At 45.2% G+C, this 22,550-nt stretch overlaps 1 protein-coding gene across 2 annotated transcripts in view; it reads right to left on the bottom strand.

Annotated features, from left to right (window-relative positions):
• LOC119176125 (F-box only protein 22) overlaps nucleotides 1-22,550 on the bottom strand; it is a 47,871-nt gene that overhangs the window by 15,463 nt on the left and 9,858 nt on the right. For both annotated transcript variants that reach the window (XM_037427267.2, XM_075876989.1), the window contains exon 3: nucleotides 6,236-6,458. In XM_037427267.2, the coding sequence (XP_037283164.2) occupies nucleotides 6,236-6,458 (223 nt within the window). The remainder of the gene's footprint in view (nucleotides 1-6,235; nucleotides 6,459-22,550) is intronic.

The raw sequence follows: 22,550 nt of genomic DNA, 5'->3' as shown, positions 1-22,550 counted from the left end.
TTTTAGATGGGCCAGATCAGCAACGGGGATCAAACACTGGTCGACCTGAATATGCCCTCGGCGCTGACGGTGGATTAGAAAGGCTCCAGACAAGTTATCATGCGATCGACTGGGAACGAAAAAATGCAGGTGACTGTAATGTTGTCCTGCACTGCAGACGGTCGCGAGCTACCACCCTACGTGGTGTTGAAATGAAAAACTCTGCCGAAAAGAGAGGTTTCCCAAAAAGTGTCATCGTCCGCCGCCAGGACAAGGGGTGGATGGACGAATCGCTAGTGCTTGACTGGATAAAGTCCGTGTGGTGTCAACGGCCCGGAGCACTGCTGGGGGAGCTTCGATGCTTGTGCTCAACGGGTTTCGGCGTCACCTGACCGACTCCGTAAAACAACTGCTGCGCGAGCCCCGCACTGACCTTGTCGTCATCGGATGACATCACAGCTGCAGCCACTTGATGAGTGCCTTAATAAGCCATTTAAGAACCATGTCAAGCGCCTCAACGTGGAGTGGATGAGGTTCGGAGAACTATAAGTGACCCAAGCCAGAAAGGTGAAACGTGCCTCGCCAGCAATGCCGTGCTCGTGGATAGTCGAGACTTGGGTCTGCATTCCCGAGGCGCTCGTTTTCCACACGTTCAAAAAGTGCTCCACCACGAACGCGCTTGACGGCACTGAGAATAAGATGCCGTTGGGAAATCATTTCCGACAAGGAAGCTTCGGAAGAGTGAGTTTGACAACGACAATGAATGAAATGTGGCAATATTTTCTGTTTTACTCGGGCTGTATTCGGGTGAAAAGTTTTTTTCTTGCGTTTGCTATCCCAAAATTACACCCCGGACTACATTTGGGCTTTTACAATACTTAGGGATCCTCTGCAATCTTTTTTTCTGTAGTTTGACTTCAAAGTGTTCATAAAATATCACACAAATATTTGACAACTATTTAAAAAATATTCTATTCGATTTGCACTCAAACTCTATTTTTCGAATTCGCTCCCACAGTTTCACTATTTACACAGCTCTACTATGCTCTATCTCATCATTACCCTTCAGCACTACTAAAGCTATTAAAAGCAAATGCCCTGCCGTAGTGGTCTAGTGGCTAAGGTACTTGGCTGCTGACCCGCAGGTTGCGGGATCGAATCCCGGCTGCGGCAGCTGCATTTTCGATGGAGGTGAAAATGCTGTAGGCCCGTGTGCTCAGATTTGGGTGTGCATTAAAGAACCCCAGCTGGTCAAAATTTCCGGAGCCGTCCACTACGGTGTCTCTGATAATCATATGGTGGTTTTGGGACGTTAAACCCCACATATCAATCAAACGAATTCCATGACCGCCACATCTGAATGGAAAACTCTATGTGCTCAAAACAAAACCTTGAGCGGTAAAAAAAAAATCAGGCGCTTCATATAACTAAATATATTTACTAGATGCACTGAGAATGTTCTGAGCGCGTGCGGTAAATGTGAAAAATTATGTATATTTGACCAAAATAAAACCCCTGAGCAAGGCAGCGAGCAAGTCAGCTGTTTGACATTTGGAAGAACCAGGAAGCAAACACACAAGTTAAAAGTAATCGCAGATGAAAGTTTGAAGGAGCCTGAGATAGTCCGACATTGCAGTCAAAGCTGCTAGGAAACGTAGAAGTGGTGCCATCTCGTGGCGTCCGTCTAAAATGAGGACATGGGAGCTCAGCTGGTTCTGCCACTGGAGTATAATTTGGTTTACTATAATGACTGTAGCCCATGCCACTTAGGATGTGGATTGGATTGAATTAGATCGACCTGAACAGCTGTATTTACTGACTCAACTATTTATCATGTGGATTGAATTAGATCTGATTCAACCAAGATTGCTGTATTTACTGTTGATTTACGTCCCTACCTAATTTGCACACCTGTAAAGCATACTTTTCAGCAAAAGAAAAAGAATAACGATAAACTACTACTCGCGTATTTTGTATACTTTGCCTTGACAATGAGTAACGACAATGTTGCAAGAACAGAGCCGTACCACAAAAATTTCTTTTTTCAATGAGCACATGCATGTTTGCATTTTATGCCTTTGGGCTCTGACACTTGAAGTGCAACAGAAGTCCTCAGACGGCTGCAATGAAAGCTGGAGACAGCGTTTAAAGTGCCGACGTTTGGATATGTGATGGCAAGAAGAAATCTGTCAAGGTGCTGCGCTGCAAAGTTGAGAAAAAGGCTGCGCTGCAAAGTTGAGGACGAAAAACTGGACTGACACAGGGAAAGCGCATCTAACACCTGAAGTTCATTAAAACAAATAGCCAAAAAAGGAGGGTGGAGTAACATACAAGGGAGTGGGCACTGCAAGCAAACCACGCATGCTCTTACTGAAACGCTATCTATGCTGTAATACACATGTTTTTATCAAACTCTTATATTATGTTTATTTTATTTGTCTCTGTAAACATGCCACTTGTCTATCCGTAACATGCACCAAACTACCCAGACATTATAAAGTAAGTTTCAATGATTGTTCTCCTGATTTTATCTTTGCTATCTAATTCCCCGAGCCAAAGTGGTAGTATCCCCGAAGTTAGGTTAACACTTACAATCAAAGCAGTGTTGAGCGAGATTTTCTTCTATTGCACGCCTACTACACAAATTACTGTGTTCCTGGAGCCTTTTAATAAGACACCTACCCGTCTGCCCAATGTAAAATGCCCCACAGCCCAGCCTTTTCCTGCAGTATGTTCCTACTAGCACCCACACAAGCTTTTCTGTCAAGGTGCAACAGCTTCCTTGATTCCACAGATAAATCACGAATGTCGGCACGTAATTGAATGTACTCTGCTGTGGACGCGACGCTGAAAAATAATTGCAGATTTATTTACACAATCTCACGAAACTGAAATGAGAAATTTAGCTGAAGTTACCCAAGTGCTACCCTTGAAATACGAGCTACCAGCATTAGGTGTGTAGCTGAGGAGGTTTGCCGTTGCATCACCAATAGAATAATAATAATAATGATGATAATAATAATAATAATAATAAAGGACATGAGTAGCCTGGCAAGCTTCTGCTGATGGCAGTTCTAGCCTAGGCAAACCAGACAGCCTTCAAGCCGAGTCAAAAACATGGCCTAGACAAACATGCATAAATTTACAGACGGGAGTACTGTTGTGGTTCGAAAGACAGATATGCCATGTGATGTGTAGAAGCAAAAGACATCAAAATAGAAGATGTACCAACATAGAAGCTAAGGAATGCTTTAGCCAATGTGAAGAACAAGTTGCCGAGCAGAAATTTCCTTGGCCTAGTTTATGCCACAGCCTGCCACAATTGCGACAACCAGTACATCGGTGAAACTGCTGACGTCAAGAAAAGAGTTAACACAAATATGAGGCCACGAAACAATGCACGGCCTCAACTGCCCTTGCTGAACACGCGGAATATACAAACCACCAAATAGACTTCTAAAACATGTGTGTTCTGGACAAAGAAAAAAACAACCGCATCTTCCCACGGAGGGGATTCAAGTAAATGCGTCACGGAGTGGTGAGGGTATTGCGTGAATGTTGTGTAATTGGGTAAGGTTTGGGAATGCTTGTTACTTCGTCTTTATTATTTGTATTTATTGAAAGAAGGAGTAGCGTTGCTTTTAACGAGTGATGGGACAGTGTTGGGTTGTGCCCCACTACTGGTTGAAGGTACTGTTGCTTCTATTGCATCTACTCAAGTCAAGCAAAGAGTCAAGTCAAGTGAAAGCCAAGTAAAGACGCCCTTGACTGAATTACGAACGCCCGATCCAGTGCATACATATACGAGGTGGCCAGTGAACGGTTGTGCAGCGTGAGCAGACGTTGCCTGCGTCGGCCTTGCGTGGCGAGAGAGAGAGAGGGGAACGACAGTTGGCACAAGATGTGAGATGCGAGCATGCTCAATAGTGGTGTAGACACCACCGCCGACGCCAGCTTTGAGAGTAGGTGCGACTATAAAGCGCTCCACATTTAAAAGAAGCTTGAATCATACATTCACCTGGAATTTCAATACAGACTTTACATACGCTGAACAGGAGTGATTGGACACTTCTGACAATATACTCTCGCTGCTTACGTCATGTGTTTAGGCGTACTTAAGTACGCTGTCCCTTTCTTACGGCTTTTATTGTGGACAAGGCTCCCTCCCATATCGGGTGTTGAAACGAAAGTCGGCAAACTTTGTGTTCTATGGGTCGGTGTATCCTTTCGCGTTTACACTATGAAGCAAGTTATGCACTGTCTTTTTAAGCCTTGATAAATAGTAATGCCTATTTATGTGATGTTTGCACAAAACTGCCGTCAGTTTCCATGACTTGGCCAGGTTTTTCAGAAATTCCCCGACATTTCTATGACTTTTCCAGAAGGGTTCAAATTCCCCAATTTTTCCCAGGTCGACAGACACCCTGATGATACCTTCACCTGGAATTTCAATACAGACGACTGTACATACGCTGAACAAGAGTGATGGGACACTTCTGACAATATACTCTCGCTGCTTACGTCACGTGTTTAGGCGTACTTAAGTACGCTGTCCCTTTCTTACGGCCTTTATTGTGGACAAGGCTCCTTCCCATATCGGGTGTTGAACCGAACGTCAGCAAACTTTGTGTTCTATGGGTTGGTGTATCCTTTCGCGTTTACACTATGAAGCAAGTTATGCACTGTCTTTTTAAGCTTTGATAAATAGTAATGCCTATTTATGTGATGTTTGTACAAAACTGCTGTCAGTTTTCATGACCTGGTCAAGTTTTTTAGAAATTCCCCGACTTTTCCATAAGTTTTCCAGACTGGTTCGAATTCCCTGACTTTTTCAGGTTTTCCAGATTGGTAGACACCCTGTATGAGGTGTGAGCAAGCTGGTAAAACTCCAAACAAAGTTTCAGATATAATCAGTTTACAGTGGACAAGAGTTGAGACATTTGTGCTTCTTTGGCCAGAGTTATGTCACATCGATGTGCAATATGTCAGTTCTTTTTCGCATTGATCTCTTATGATTTTAATTGCTGTGTCAGTAACCCCCCGGTTATTGTCGTGACAAATAAACATTGCCGAGCCCCTGCAGACACAACCACCCGGTTCGATTCAAACTTCGGTTTGCTATTTGCCCACTGCACTAGCAACAACAAATAAATGGTGAAATGAGCCATCGCTTTGTGCCATCTCATGCTGAAGACAGAGCATCAGGTAGATTTTGCAGTTACTTGCAAGTTAAGCTGTTTGTTTAGCCCCATCTGCTAAGCATAATGCACCGAAAATTTGGCAATGTTTTTTGGAATTATCCCAATATAGACATGAATACATTGCTGTCGAAGCATCAACCTACAGGAAGTACAAGTCAGTTGGAAACTTACAGGCCAAACAGCGCATGATGACAACTTTATAAATTTTAAGCAGGGGGCACCAGCTGTGATAACTGCAGCCCGCCCTTTTTTTGTTATGCCTCCTGTTTGTTCAGATGGGCAAGAAAGAGAAAGAAATAAACAGAGACACCCAATCAACACAATCGATACTTTGCCAATACTCGTAAATTAAGTTTATGATTAGGTGAACACTTCATGCAATGGTGTGTGCATGCACTTGTGATTAGCCAGGCCAGAACCAGCCAAGTGCTGACCAGCTCTGCTGTGTCCCAGCCTTGCAAGACTCATAACAAGGTGCCCAAATTTTAACCATCACACAATACATAAACAGCTACTTTCCTTGTCAGCCAAGTGTATATTCACATAATTTTTCACTGTGTTAAGATATTTTTGAGCTTAATGCTATGCTGAAAATAAAAATCAACAAGCTCCAAGTTTCCTTGATGTAAAACTGTGTTTGGCCATTACAAAAATTAACGTCTATATTAAAAATGTACCTTAACTTGAACCCACAACTTGACTTGGACACATTTATCTTGAGACTTAAACATTCTTAACTTAGCATGCCCAAGAGAATCGGTTTTCTTTAGTGCACTATGCCACACGTTGTTTCACATTAGACATGACCTAGTGAAGTCGTGACTACTTTTTCAGAGCCAAAAGAAATTTCACTGGTTGCCTAATCTTGGCAGCTTCGTTGTAGAAAAGCTCCACTCACTATCAAGAGCACACTACATTAACAATGATGTTGATGCCAGCTTTTTTAAATGTCATTTACCTCCACCACACACATAAAAAAAGACTTGCGAACAGGCTCGAACTGTTTTTAGCAAGCTAAGCTGGTCGTCTCAGCAATAATCAATTAAAGTCCTCACCAGTCAACGGGTCTGTTCTGACGGCTGACATGATCCCTGCGCACCAAAAAAGGTCGTACACGTACACCCTCAGGCATCTTGGCTGGCAGCAGGACTCCTGAGATTCCTTCCCCACGCTCCAGCTCAATAGGGCATCCAGAGGCATTCATGCCAACAACTCCTCCAGCAGCTCCAAACAGCAGGAAACAATCGGGAGGTAGGAAACTTGCCAAACGTTCCGCCACTGCATTATATTAGGCTTGATAAACATACATATCGCAAATTCTCATTATCTACCAATAATAAAAAAAAAACTTACAGGCTTGATGAAAAATTAAGGCATTGAGAGATAGTCAAGTAATAAACTATTAAACATGATGTAAACATCACAGTTTTATAAGAACTGTATATTGCAGTAAACAATTTCCTTTTAACCAAACACACATGGCATGAAACACCAAAGTATCAACAAGTACAGTCCACTCAGTGGCTGCAAGCGCTTGCGGTCACAGCATTATCCTGATGAGTAGAGACCGGATTTATAGGCACCAAGAAATCGGGTTTTAGGCACCAACACTAGGCAGGCAAAACGCAGTTTAGGCCCCCAAAATTGTAAATATAAGCACAGTAAATTTTAACAAAAATTGAAATTTTCAAAGGAATACCTGCGTGACCTGCGTATACAACATGAAAGCAAAAAGAACTGCTTTAGTTTATAATGGTACAAAGGCACTGAAAATTTAACATAGCTGTGCAATTTTTCCCGCAAGGTTCGCAAAACGAGGTCCCTCCTTTTATTGTCCAGCATGGTGAGTTAAGTGTATACCGTCAAATAAGCACGCTCGTGGGTCTTTTTCTTTTTGGGAAGGCTGAGAAGGGCCACACAGGAGCAAGTAGTCAGATGACTAATAGGCCAGAAGGGTATCTTAGCCTCGTATTACGTAGGTCTGATTGAACACCTTAAAGGGCCCCTCGCCAGGTTTGGGCATTTCGAGCAGGCAAGAGGGCACTCCTGCCCTCTTCTTCCAAAATTTGCAATGATATGTGCCCCATAAAGAGACGAAGTGTGAGACTGAGTGGCGCTTGTCCTTCACCTCACGTGCGCACGCCCCAACAGGGTGGAGATGACATACAACAAGGAATGGTCCTGCGTACATCTAAGTAGTATGTGACAGTGAGAGAATTGTTCACGGCGACAATTCGTGCAATAGAAGTATGAATTTTGATGGAAATATTAAGACATACAAAGGGAATCTGTGTGCCTTTTGTATATCTTTTTACTTTATATCGAGCGAGATGTAATACTCAACACTGAAATTTGGGCGAGATTGTACTTAAACATAGTGGTAATAAGAGCGCATAAGCAGACAACAAACATTAGACAAGAGTTACACAGATAATGACTCACTTCAAACTGAAGTTTATTCACAGAAAAGGCCAGGTTTTATCCTACATCTAACACGAAAACCCAAGCGTGAACCTACAATCTAAAGAAAACAACAAACAGAAAGTCAGCTATCACCTCAAAGTAAAAAAAAACCGTAAAAACCCATCCTGTGCCTCCTATGCACGAGGATCATAAAACAGAAGAACAAACAACTGAGGTCAAAAACAACACAGGTCATGGCAAGCGTGCGAGTGGCGGCCTCTGGTCTGTTCTCAGCATCGAAGACTTACCTAGGTGAGCCACTTCACTGATTAGTAGGTTAACAGATGGCTGGCTTCTGCACATGGAAGCATTTTTGTGGATATGGAAGGCTTCTATTATTTCTCTTGTTATCCTGTTTCGATGCTTGAAAAGAAAAGAAGTATTTCTGAGCTCTGGAATGCACCCACAATCTTGACAGTGCCGTGTGAGGTTTGAATATGGGACAACTAAAGGGAGCAGTGGTGCTTTTAGCCCAATATTCAGGCAGCGGCCAATCTGACCTATGTAGTGTTAGCCGCATGTGAAAGCAATATGATAAACAATGTTGAAAACGCAGGAACCAAAAAGCATACTATAGTTAATGTTGCATGTGGACTGCTTCGGCAATCCTTTGTGAATAAACTTTAGTTTGAAGTGAGCGCTTGTCTGTCTAGCTCTGTCTATAGTTTCTTGTCTGCTTACACGCTCTTATTACCACTGTGTAATACTAAGCTGCCTGCTTTTCGTTAGCGGTGGTGCTCTCGCTGTACTGGCATTGCAGGAGTGCCAGCCCTGACAATGCTTAGCATGTTCTTGGTGCATCCGCCCTCAGAGAAGTGCCAGCAGTCCTTGTGGTAAGGACTGGCCCATGCAAACATAGGTGCAGAGGAATCCATCCCATAGGAACAGGCAGAACATTACATAGAATGCCGAAATGAGACATCGCTTATGTGAACAACCTGGCTTAGGCATGTCATGCGAATTTAACCTTGCATACGTGTGATGTGTAGATGCATCTGCATCATGTGATCTTTTGGCTTAGGCATGTCATGCGAATTTAACCTTGCATACGTGTGATGTGTAGATGCATCTGCATCATGTGATCTTTTGGCTCCAAGATGCTCCTATACCAATAAGGGTAGGGAAGGAAAACCACGATATGACTATGAGAGATGTCGTAGTGGAAAGCTCCAGAAATTTTGACCACTTGGGATTCTTAAATGCGCACTTCAACAGTGTGTCTATCACTTTGCTTTTTCAAAATTCACCAACTTTTCAGGTTTTCCATGATGACTTAAGGCAAATTTCATGACCGTTACGTCTTATTGGAAAATTCTGTGCACTGGAAACAGACCATAGAGTGGTGAAAAAAATCAGGCAATCCTATACAATAAGTAAATAAATGTAATAAGTAAATAAATGTCGTAATGTTCTGAATGCGTGCAGTAAATATGAAAAAGATATGTATATCTGGCCAAAATGATACCTCCGAGCCAGTGAGTCAACAAGTTCGCTATTTGACAGAATGGACACAAACTAGTTAAAAGTAACCATAACTGAAAGTTTGAAGGAGCCCACGATAGTCCCACAGAGCAGCCAAAGTTGCTAGGAAATGTAGAAGTGAGACCAGCTCGTGGCATCTGTGTGAAATAACATCGGAACCCGGCCTGTTCCGCCACTGGAGTATATTCTAGTTCACTATAATGATTACAGACCAGGCCATATAGAATGTGGGTTGGATTAGATTAGATTGACTTGTATTTACTGAGTTCACTATTTAAGATGTGAATTAGATTAGATCTGACACCACCTCGTTTGCTGTATTTACTATTGATTTGAATACCCACCTAAATTGTACACGTCTAACATACACTTTTAAGCAAAAAAAATATTAACTATATAGTAGTGTATTCTGTGCACCTTGCATTGACAAAGACTAACAATGTCGCAAGAACAAAGCCACGCTGCACAATTTTCTTTCTTTCTTTTTCTACCGCGAGCACATGCATGTTGATGTTTTATTTCTCTGGACTCTGATGCTTAGAGTTCGACAAAGTCCTCTGATGCTTAGAGTTCGACAAAGTCCTCTGATGCCTGCAATGAAAGCTAGTGGTAGCGTTTAAAGCGATGACATTCAAATGTGTGCTGGAAAGAAGGAATCTGTCTAGCAACAGCTCCCTCGATTCCATAGATTTATCATAGATGCAGACGGGTTACCTTCGTTTGTGTGCTCTTAAGAACATAACACTAAATACTAATCAGAGATTTAATAATACCATCTCAAGAAATTCAACTGAGAAGTTTAGATGAAATTACCCAATTGTAACCTTGAAACGCGAGCTACTACCAGCATAGCTCAGGACGTTTGCTGTTTCATCGCCAATAATAACAATGATCATAATAATAATAATATTAAAAGGCATCACATAGCCCTGCAAGACTCTGCTTGCAGGGCTATGAATTGTTACAACCACCAGATTGGTGAGACCACTGATTTCAAGAAAAGAGAAACAACACGAATATGAGATCAAGAAGCAACACGTGACCTCATATGCCCTCGCTGAACACGTGAAATCTACAGGCCGCCAAACTGACTGGTCAAGCGCGCGTGTTCTGGCCAAAAAAAAGCTTGCATCTGCCTGCACCTGGCATACCAGCACATACAGACAACTGCACTTACGCTGAGCAGGATTGATGGGAAGCTTCAAACAATATAGTCCCGGTTTCTACGTGACATACTTCGATGTACTTAAAATGCCTGTGCCTTTCTTATGGCAGTGACGAAAGTGGCATTTTGATTTTTGGAGTGGATTCCGGAGCAGAAAAAAATGCTAGTTTGAACAAACTATCGACGTTATTGGAGCAGATGACAAATATTCCAAACTCCTGCAGTTTAACGTATCATCTAAGTTTGTCATAAATATGAATACTAATCAAACATATTGCACATACAATATTAACTTGAAATAGCACAAAACAAATAATTAAGCAGACGAATAACCAAACACACTAAATAACATGAGCTTCCTATATGTGAAATGCCAATACTTGTGGTAGGCACCATACAAAAGCGATTAAGCTGAGCACCAAATTACAAAAGCAGCTATAGGTACATGAAACTATTGCCAAAGCAGCAGTTTAGAATCGGTATGAGTACTGTACATTATTTTCATATTTCATTAAACAGCCAGTCTTGAAAGTTTCCAAAGTAAAATAAGCTAAATGAGGTTACGTGAAATGTCACTTCTTGTGATATACTAAATGAGCTCAAAGCTGATAACCTAGTAAATATAATCAGTCACACATCAAAGTCGTCACAGCAGCAGTTAGTAATCATTATGATGCTGAACTAATCTCACACACTACTAAAAATAGTCTGCTTGTCAGATATATATATTGTAGGCATTCATTAAGCACATCTACTTTCTTCACACATGTTCATCATCATGAGTGGTCGTCATCTTCATCTGCTGTGGAAACTTGGCTTGCCCGAGTTCTGTGCCTTGGGTGTGGTCACTTCATCGTGTCTTCTGGGCCTAGTAAAGGTTGCCTTCACCGTTGCATCACAAGTAGTGGAGTGTACTCTGCGATTTTCGGTCCTCTCCCAGCCCGCTCTACCTCCTGGAGCTACGCTCATGTCGTCGTCTGTGCCAGGTGTCCAGTAACATGCCTCAGGACGAGCCAACCAGCGCTTCTGCGTCTACCTCCACGGCACCCCAGCTACCGCGGCCTATCCATCGTGGATTATCACTGTGCACCAGCGTGAGCCGCCCACGTTCGCCAGACTTCGAGGTAAAGATGTGGAGGATTGGTTGGACTAGTTCAATCGAGCGAGTTCCACTAACAACTGGGATGATCCTACCAAGCTTCGGCGTGTTTCTTTTTATCTGACAGGCGCAGCGAAAACATGGTTTTTCAATCATGAAACGGACATCACAGACTGGACACATTTCAAGCAACAGCTTCGCCAAATTTTCAGCACCCTGGCGGTTCGTTAAGCTCTCGCGAAGAAGACACTGGATGCTCGCAAGCAACAATGCGGTGAGTCTTACACTTCGTACATAGAGGATGTGCTTGCTCTCTGTCACCGTTTCAGCACGTCCATGTCTGAATCAGATAGAGTTCGTCATTTATTGAAAGGGACCGGCACGATCGTGTTCAATGCCTTGGTCATACAAAGCCCGACCACAGTCGCTGACGTTGTTGCCACGTGCCAACGCCTAGAAAAACTTGAGTCCCAACGGTTACCGTCGGACAGCGCTGAAAACACCACCACGACTGGTGCCTCATTGCGTGCAATGATCCGGGCGATTATACGAGAAGAGCTGCAATCTTTCGGCCTCTCAATGACACCGAGTCCCCCTGCCCCTCCAACACTACTTTGCGCGACGTTATCAAAGAGGAGTTGACGTCCATGACCGGGCCAGCGTCAGAGACTCTCCGGCACCTCGACTCCAGCCGACCTAAGCACAAGTCCTCGCTGGTTCACCACCCGTCGTAAAACTGATGCCCGCACACTCGATGCCTGTCCCACTGGCTTCGATAACTCCGAGTGCGCCTAGCTAGCCCTTTCACCCACCATGGCGGCCACCTCGTTCGATATTTTATTACTGCGGCTACCGGGGCCACATTGCATGCTTTTGTCGGAAGCGTCAGCAGGACGAGCGCCGTGGATTAGACCCCTACGGACGGGATGATGGGACAAGAGGGTCCGCTTTTCAACGTCGTCCTTATGATCCGCCGTCACGTCGCTCACCGTCTCCAACTGCGACATCTGAGTCAACCTCTTCTTACCGCTCTACTAGACGCCACTCGCCATCACCCCTCTGCCGCACCATGTTTCCATTGCAACCTGTCTCGCAATTCACCAACCAACGCCAGGAAAATTAACCTCTGCAGCTTTTGGAGGAAAAGCTGCATCGAACGAAAAGACAGAAATTCCTCCAGTGCGTCCATATAATGCGATATCTGTTTTAATAGAAGGTGTGTACGTGGACGCTTTAATAGACACTGGTGCTTGTTTGTCTGTTATCGATCGTTTTTTGTGCTCACGTCTGCGAAAAGTCACCACCCTTTATGATGGACCTACACTGCTCGCTGCTCAAGGGGACGCCATTAGACTTGCCGCTATGTGCACCGCTCGTGTTTTCATAGCTGGCCTTCTTCATTTTGTGCAATTTGCCGTATTGAGTTCGTGTGCGCACCAGCTTATATTAGGCTGGGATTTTCTGTCTACGGCGAACGCTTCCATCTTCTGTCGAGAAAATGTTGCTCATATTGGTACATAACAGCAGCTAAGCTGCATGAAAGAGGAGGACGAAGGGAGTTTTCGTTTGATGCTGGACTGGCGCCATCTTGCTCATCAAGTTCTGACTGTTGTAAATAGATTATTTACGAAGTTACTCGTAACACTAGTGGTGGAGGTGCGGGGTAAAGGATAAACATCTTTTTTTGTAATTTTGTTGAGGTGACGGTAATCGACACAAACGCGCCATGTTCCATCCTTCTTTTTAACAACGAAGACTGGAGAAGCCCAGGGGCTGCATGAAGGCTCGATTATGTTTTTCGCAAGCATTTTGCCGACTTCATGTTGTAATATTGCACGCTCCGGCGCAGACACACGGTAGGGGCGTCGGTGAATGGGAGTTGCATGGCCAGTATTTATGCGATAGGTGACAATGGTCGTTTGGCTTTAAGAGTTGCTGGCAAAGTTGAAAATGCTATGATAGCCCTCAAGAACGTGGCAAAGCGCTGCAGCTTGCTCAGACGTGAGGTCCGATGACACCATTCGGTCGATGTCGGCGCCCTAAGAACGTGATGGAGTGGAACCACTGACTGAGCTGCAGCAATCGTCAAGTCTGAAGGGCTCGACATGGTCATCTTGGAGAGCGGTAATATTGGCCAGGGAGATACCCTGTGGTAGAACTTGGGTGGTGAGTGAGAAGTTGACCAGTGGAAGGAAGGTGCGGTTTCTCGTAATCGTCAGAATCATATGCGGCACAGCAACCCCATGCGTAAGTATCATGGCAGAAATCGGGGCCACCATGTAATCACCATCAGGTACTGGCAGCATGGAGGATAAGTCGACATGTGTGACAGAGTTAGGCGGGAGGGGCGTGAAATCAATGCAGCAGAGGCTGGTTTGCGGTGGGCTGGTCGGGTTGGAAAAGAGAGGTAAATCGAGATGGAGAGAGCCAGCTGAACAGTCTATGAGGGCACAGTGCATGGCTAGAAAATCTATACCGAGAATGAGTTCATGAGGGCAATGTTCGATAACAGCGAAAAGAACGACAGTGCTTCTCTCCCCAATAGACACTCGCGCAGAGCACATGCCAAAAATTGCGGCAGTTCCTCCATCGGCGACTCGTACAGCTCGGTTGAGGGCGGGCGTGACAACTTTTTCAAGTCGGCGGCGAAAGTTAGCACTCATAATGGACACATGCGTGCCAGTATCTATCAATGCACTGACACGAACATTGTCGACAGTAACGTCCACAAGGTTCCGGTTCGTCGTTAACGTTAAGCAAGGATTTCTTACGAAAGTCGTCAACGCAGCTCCACCTCCAGAAGCTTCACGGCCTAGTTTTCCGGTCGGAGGTGCTGCAAATAGGTCGGGGAGGCAGCACAGCGTTGTGGGGGCGACCGGGACTGACGATGAGCAGGGGACGGTGACCGGTCATAGCGAGGTCTGCTCAGAGGTGCTGCAGGAGAAGAAAATGTGGTCGGCGTTGATGGAGAAAGTGATGGGGACAACTGGCGGACAGAAGTGGCGTGATACTGAGGTGCATAACGAAACGGTGGAGCCCAGCAGCTGCGGCAGTGACGAGCGATATGACCAACGCGTGGACAGTTAAAACATATAGGCCTGTCATCAAGGATACGCCATTCGGACGGATTGCGTTGTATGCGAGGAGCAGAAGGGGGACGATAAGAAGGCTCAGCAGAGTATACGGCAGGAACAGGATGTAGGCCGACATTCGATAGCTTTTGACGAACGACGGCTTGTATCAAAGAGATCGTGGTCGGGGAAGGCGCAGGCGTCGGTAATTTCATGGCTACCGGTTGTGCTGCCTCGACCTCTCGACGAATGATGCGTGTGAGGTTGTCACACCGAGGGGCCTGGTGGAAGGCGTCGTCACACGAAGAAGTGGCCGCTGTGTTCGGAAGGCGCACGATGCTTTGGGCTACGCGGCGGGCTTCAACTTGTTCGAGGCATCGGCATTGTTTAAGGATGGTGCCGAGCTCGAGACATTGTTAAAAACCAGCCGGTTGAAAATCGTCGGCAATGCCTTTCAAGACGTGGTTAACCTTTTCGTCTTCCGACATGCACTGGTCGGCCATGGAACAAAGGGCCAAGACGTCGAGAATGTAGGAGACGTAGGATTCGGTAGAAGACTGGGCTCATGTGGTACGAGTCTTCTTCGCAGCGAGCTGACGACCAGATAAATCGTCGAACAGGTCACGTATCTTTTCTTTGAAGAGATCCCAGCTCGTTATGTTGGCTTCGTGGCTTTCAAACCATGTTCGGGGAGTGCCGTCCAGGTAGAAAAGGACGTTGGCGAGCATGAGGGTTGGATCCCAGCTGTAAGTAGCACCACTGACGCGCTCATACCGGTTCAGCCAAGTGTCAAGATCAATTGTACCATCACCAGAGAAAGTGCCGAGATCCCGGAGGTGCGGGAGTGTGACGTAGGTGGTGGCTTGGACTGATGAAGGCGGCATAGAGGAAGTACCAGCAGTTGAAGCAGTCGAAAGGTCGCTGATGATGCGACCGCTGCACGTCTCTATCAAGGTACGGGGGTCGTCCACCTCCACCAATAATGTTATGATAATAATGTTTATGATACATAACAGCTGCTAAACACGGCTGCATGAAAGTGGAGGACAAAGTGAGTTTTCGTTTTATGCTGGACTGACGCCATCTTGCTCGTCGAGTTCTGACCGTTGTAAATAGATTATTAACGAAGTTACTCGTAACATTATGATGGAAACTGACTACGCCCTTTATGCGCATGACGAGCCCGTTCGCTTGCTCGCTGCAGAAGATACCGAGCTACCACCTGGTCATCAGCGAATAGTTACCATCGCTTCTAACGTGATTGACTCTGGTGACGTGTTTGTCCAACCATCTGCATGCTGTCTCGCAAGAGGTATAGCCCTTGCTTCAAATCTAGCGTGGTTTCACAATGGCTCCAGACTTCTCTACACTACAAACCAGATGTCTGAGAAAATTCTCATTCCTAAAAGCACCACAATGGCTTGCATTATTGAATCACAACCTGCCTTTGTTTTCCCGCTTATGCCGGCGTGTTCTGACCTTCCTTCTATTGGACGTTCATCATGCGTTTCTGTTCTTGCTGCGACTATTAGTCTAGAGCTGACCTCTTCACAGACAGATGAGTTGCTTGCCTTGCTACAAAAGCATAGGAGATTGTTTGATGCCCATTCCTCATCCCTGAGACAGATGTACATTATCAAGCATTGTATCCAGGCCGATGGCACTTCGATCGTACGCCGTAGAACGTATCGCGTCTCTTCGTCCGAGCGTGAGGTCATTGAAGAAAATGTAGGCGATACGCTGCAACGGAACATTTTACGTCCCTCCGCGAGTCCTTGATCATCCCCTGTTGTTTTAGTAAGGAAAAAAGATGGCTCCGTGCGATTTTGCGTGGACTACAAAGCACTTAATAAGATTACCCACAAGGATGTTTACCCCATGCCGCGCATAGACAATGCTTTGGATTCACTGCAGGGTGCCGAGTACTTCTCAAGCCTAGACCTGCGTCCCGGTTACTGGCTAATACCGATGCACGAGGATGACAAAGAAAAGACAGCATTTTCAACACCAGATGGGCTGTACGAATTCAACGTCATGCCATTCGGCCTTTTCAATGCTCCAGCAACATTCGAGCGGATGATCGACACAGTTTTACGAGGCTTGAAATGGAAGACTTGCTTGTGCTATTTAGACGATATCCTTATTTTCTCGTCAACCTTCCGTCAGCACTTGCAACGACTGGACGAAGTTCTCACGTGCCTTGCAAACGCAGGCCTTCAGCTGAACACCAAGAAGTGCCATACGCAGGCCTTCAGCTGAACACCAAGAAGTGCCGTTTTGCGAGCAAGACAATTAAAGTGTTCGTAAGCAAGGACGGTATTCGTCCTGATCCAGACAAGATTTCCGCTAACACTTCCAGCGTCCTGAAAAAGCCAAAGATTTGCGCAGTTTCCTCGGCCTCGTTTCTTATTTTCGCCGATTCATTTGAGACTTCACATCAACAGCTTCACTATAGCACGAGTTGCTCGGATCAGGCGTTGCCTTTGTGTGGTCTCCTGAATGTGAAGCGGCGTTTGGCCAACTGAAGTATGCACTCGCATCCGAACCAGTCCTCTGTCATTTCGACGAAACCGCGCATATGCTCCTGCATACAGACGCTAGTGATCAAGGCATTACTGGAATTCTCTCACAGCGAGACAAATCTTCACGTGAGAAGGTCATCGCATACGCGAGCCGTGCTCTGACCCCTGTCGAAAAGAATTATACCATCACCGAACAGGAGTGCCTAGCGGTCGTATGGTCAACACAAAAGTTTCGACCTTATCTCCACGGCCGCCACTTTACTGTGATTACGAACCATCATGCCTTGTGCTGGCTCTCGACAATCAAAAACTTGTCCGGCCGCCTGGGTCATTAGGTTCTTTGCTTACAAGAATACGACTTCACTATTACATACAAGTCGGGAAACAAACATTAAGACGCCGACGCACTTTCGCGTTACCCGCTCTCTTCGGAGCCACTTAACAAACCCGCCACTGCCGCACTCGAGGAGCTTACGGCCGTCTCTTCCATACATGTTTCGCCCTTAGCTAATGCAGACCCAACTTCTCCAAGCCAGTGTGGTTTGTTGTTATCCCACCAACGTGCTGACCCTTACTGTCGCCGCATCATGGACCTTCTTGACGGGACTTGCCGGCCCCCTAACGCCCGTCTTCGCAGACAGCTGACGCAATTCAAGCTAGACAAGCACTTCCTGTACAGTCATATCTACCACCCTGATGGTCAACGCTAGGTGCCCGTTCTACCTCGCTATCTTCGGCCTCAAGACATATCACGACGACATGTCTGCTGGACACATGGGCTTCCAGAAAACGTACGACCGCATAATATATCACTACTACTGGCCGGGATTGTCCACCAGTGTTGCCACGTTACCACGTTGCCTCATGTGCCCTTTGTCAGCATCGCAAGCTATCTACATCAACTCGAAGTGGACCTTTACAACCGCTCCCGTGTCCCCTGCAACCATTTGAGGTAGTTGGCGTTGACTTGTATGGTCCGCTTCATATGACTCTCACGGGCAATCGATGGATAGTTACAGCTGTCTACCACCTGACCCGCTACGCCAAAATAGCTCCTGCGTCTTCTGCATCCGCTTCGGAAGTGACTGACTTCATCCTTCAAGCAATAATCCTTCGTCACGAAGCTCCTCGGTTAATCCTGAGCAACCATAGAAGAGTATTTCTTTCAGAACTCGTCGAATAAGTGCTCAAGGCATCCGGCACTACACACAAAACAAGCTCCAGTTACCACCCTCAGACAAACGACCTGACTGAGCATTTTCATCGCACACCGTCAGATATGATAGCCATGTATATCGAACCGGACCACAGAAACTGGGACACCATTTTGCCATTTGTCACTTTTGCCTATAATACCTCTGTACAGCGCACAAACAATTACTCGCCGTTCTACCTCATCCACGGTCGCTTCCCCTCTTTTTTCCTCGATGTTTCGTTCTTCTCAGCGCCTGTTAAGCCATGTTCATCCTCAAGTGAAGAATACATGTCTCGTCTACTTCATTGCCGCCAGCTGGCTCGCGTCAACACTGAAGCCAAGCAACAGGATCGTAAGCTTGAATATGATGCCTCTCTTCGTGCCGTGTCCTTCAGCCTTGGCGACGAAGTCCTCCTTCTTACACCCATTCGCACTCCTGACCTGTGCAAAAAGTTTCATTGGCCCCTACACTGTCTTGGAGCAAACATCTCCTGTCAATTATCGTGTGGCACCCGTTTTTCTTCCAACGGACCGCCACTGCCGGGCAGCAGAAATAGTCCTTGTATCCCGCATGAAGCGTTTCACACGGTGTTCCTCTTCGCTTTAAACTGCGGCCAAGAACTGCGGTCAGGATGACCGCTTTCACGTGAGGGGGAAGTTAGTTTAGGCATTCATTAAGCACATCCACTTTCTTCACACATGATCATCATCATGAGTGGTCGTCATCATCTGCTGTGGAAACTTGGCTTGCCTGAGTTCTGTGCCTTGTGTGTGGTCGCTTCAGCGTGTCTTCTGGGCCTAGTAAAGGTTGCCTTCACCGTTGCATCACCATATATATATATATATATATATCCATAATGTTAGTAAAAGCAGCATTGTCAATATAACAGTATACAGCCAGATCTTGTTTCCTTTTTGGCTTGCGGGATAATCACGCGACTGAAGTTCCCTGTTTTCTGTTTCTCAGCTCCATTTAGGAGCAGGTTTGGAGTAGTTACTGACAAAAATCCCTGTTTGGAGCAGCATGGAGCTGCATTTCTCTTTCGAAGCAGCTTGGAGCAGCACTTCCATCACTGTTATGGCTATTACTGTGAACAACGCTACCAAGGCAGATGCCAAAAATATCAGTAAACTTGGTATTCTTTCGGTAGGTGTATCCTCTCATGTCTGCACTAAGAAACAACAGCTACACACAGCTTTTTATTTTTTCATGCACGTTCTTGCTGTTCACTGTCGTTGCAGCCGTAAGAGTTGCTTTATAAGCTTTGAGCAATGGCGATGTTTATTTTTGTGACAAATGCACAGACTGCCATCAGTTTCCATGACCAGGCCAGATTTTTCAAAAGTTCCCTGACTTTTCCAGGTTTTCCAGGTTGGTAGACACCCTGTTAAATACAAGTACACGGGCCTCAAGCATTTCCGTGGAACATGCAGCCATCGCAGTTTGGATTCAATACACCAACCTCCGGGTGAGTAGTCGAGCGCCATAACCACTAGACCATTGTGGCGGGACCGCCTATGCTAATCAGTACACTAAGTGTTCTTAAGCTCAATGCCCTTCATTCAGCTTCCGGCTTAGATAATATTAGTACCAAGTTTTTGAAAAAATGCTTCAGCCTTCGCAGCGTCAATCTTAACTAAGCTTTCTCAACAACATCTTTACCAATTCGCTTGGTAGCAAAACATCTGCTCTTCACTATAGCTCTATTTTCTTAACCAGCACATGTTGTAAAAAGTTTGAGCACAAGTTGTAAATGTCTGGTTCTGAGTGAGTGAGTCGACTCCCGAATGTGTAAGCGTACTATTTGCTGTTTCATCCAAAGCCTCATTGCTTTTTGACACCGATATCGCACATAATCAGTGCTGTACTTGACGCTCATATTTTTAAATACATATTATCAGTGGTTCCAATCTACAGAGGACATTTTCATTAAACGTGACGACTCATACGTGATGTTTTTAACAAGATGTCCCTCTGAAAAAGAATGAGGAGAAGGCAGATCTCTAACTTGATTTATCGTTTCAATTAATATCAACCCTTTCATTACCACGCCTATTCAAATCGATCACTGGTGATCAACGCTTTGAATCGTCGATTTGGGCATGTTAAATTTATTTCTCGTGCACCAAGTATTTTTTAGTAGTTAGTCTAACTTTGTTGTTAGTCTAACTTTCAGAATCAATTCGAATTCGCTCGTTTTGGCAACATCGTGATTTTTCACAGACTTCTGCGCGAACCAATGTGCGGGTATTGTTAGAAAAGTATGCTAGGCTGACGAACTTGACAAAAGTGCATGCCCCTCGTGATTATGCTACAGTAACATCAAAGTTCTGCAATAAAAAGAGCCATTGCAAGGCAAAAAAACTATGGACCATATTTCCGAAGGGAACCCTGATTGGATGCTAAGCAGCAGCGGTGCGCATGACGTTTACCTGGTTTAAACAGGTGTCGACGCAGGTGCTGGAAGAATGGTTTAAAGCGAAACTCAGTGTAGCATTTACTCGAGTGTACGTTTGTTTGAAATGCAGACACGGGAGGCGGGACGCACTGAAGACGCTTGTGCTCCGCTTCCTTGGCTCGCGTATCGTCGGGTGTTACCTGCTCGCCGTCTGTATACTCGAACGCAATCAGTGTTCCTGAGTCGCACCTCATCGGTGTCTTCCACTACTGACGCTAGCGTTCAGTTTTCCTGGTTCATTTCTCGTTGGTGTTGACATCGCCATTGGCGAACGCGATTGGCTTCGCTAACCCTCGCAACGCCGGGGACAGCCGGGAAAGGTACGTGCACACTAGCGGGAAGCTAGTGTGCACCTGCGGCAAGGGGAGCTGTGCGGACGGAGGGACAATGTTACAGAGCTAGTCAAAGAGCTGCTTTGCATCTAATATTGAAGTGTCAGCTTTGCAATTTGACATTGTTGAGCAGTAGTAATTGCCCGAAATTTATGCCAGCTATTCAATAGAGAGCTGTCGCTAGAAGTCAGAGAAATATATTCTAGAAAAATATTCCCAAAGGTCAGCCACATGTTTAAGGTATCGAGGTGCCCTCCTTAGCCAGTTTCCAGCAGCTATGCTTTTGCTTGTACCGTTATTTGAGACACAGGGTCACATCTAAGATCACTTGTCGCTTCTATAGCGTTGTCGTCAGGCGCACGTAGGTGTGCACCAGCACTGCGAAGCACGCAGGCTGCTCGAAACTGTCTTTCGATCCCACCTGAAGTGAGGGAGGACGAGCTTAGAGTTTGAGGATGACAGCACCTTAGCTTCAAGTTTCGTGGTGATGATGTTTTGCGTCAGCCTTAGACATCCGCAGCCATCCATGGGTTTGTTTTGTTTACGGTCTCAAGTTATCTCTTCTGCCGCAAGTGCGTAGCTACTGACCTTTGTACACAATCTCAGAGCAACTCTGGTTACATGCGAGGTCCACATGTCGCTGGGGCACGGTGTGCTGGCATCGGTTGTAAAGCTTCTCCTCTCAAGTAGGCCACCGAAGCACATCTTGACCCTGACTACCGAGCAGCGCAAAACGTTGTATAACTATGCACGATATTGTTTTTTTATATTACAATGTGCGAAAGTCTAAGAAATATGCTTTATTACACATATTGGAACGCCAACCTAAGCGTGAGGTGCCTCATGGAAAGAGGTGACAGTAGACGAAATAGCAAAGTTCATTGCACACCTGATTTATAGAGGGATCATTCACATCATGGTCATCCATCTGTATTGTAACACCTGCAGGCTCGTACTGCAGGAAAACAAACATTTACTGAGAAAAGTGTTTGAGTTGACTAGTGTCTTGCAAAAAACCAGGCAATGCTTTACCACACGGGATGAGCAATCGAGCAGCACCTCAGTTCTGATTTTCTTTGTCTATGTAAATAGAAAAATTTTGTACAATATTTATTATTATTTTATACTTTTCCTGGGTTAGTATTCTTCAAAATGCATATTCTGAATTTCTTTGTTTTGAATATTTCTGCACATATAGTGTTTTTATTGGCGCTGTTTACTAGCTGGCAACCAAAAATTTCACAATTTTTACATTTTTATTCATTCCAAAATATTTTGTTGCTCTACAACATATATATTTCGGAAAGAACATTTTATTGGCGAAATTCAGTACGCTGCAATGCATGCTCGAGTGCTTTTCAAACTGGAAAAAACTATCTTCCCGAGCGAAAAAAAAAAAAAAACATTTTCACAAGGTAATGAAGAAGTTAAGCTGGCATATGTGTGAGAAGGCATAATTAGTATAAAAGTGAGCCGACATAAGGCTGACAGTAATATTGAAGCTGAGCAGGCGGGAGGAGAGATCGGCAAAACTATGTGGAGCTCGTTTAGATTCACTCATGAAATATACCTTGCCCTTACG

The sequence above is a fragment of the Rhipicephalus microplus genome, chromosome X (assembly GCF_043290135.1).
Source record: "Rhipicephalus microplus isolate Deutch F79 chromosome X, USDA_Rmic, whole genome shotgun sequence".
Classification (NCBI taxonomy): Eukaryota; Metazoa; Arthropoda; class Arachnida; order Ixodida; family Ixodidae; genus Rhipicephalus; species Rhipicephalus microplus.
Note: the sequence above shows the minus strand (reverse complement) of the source record. Positions and strands in the feature narration are given on the sequence as shown.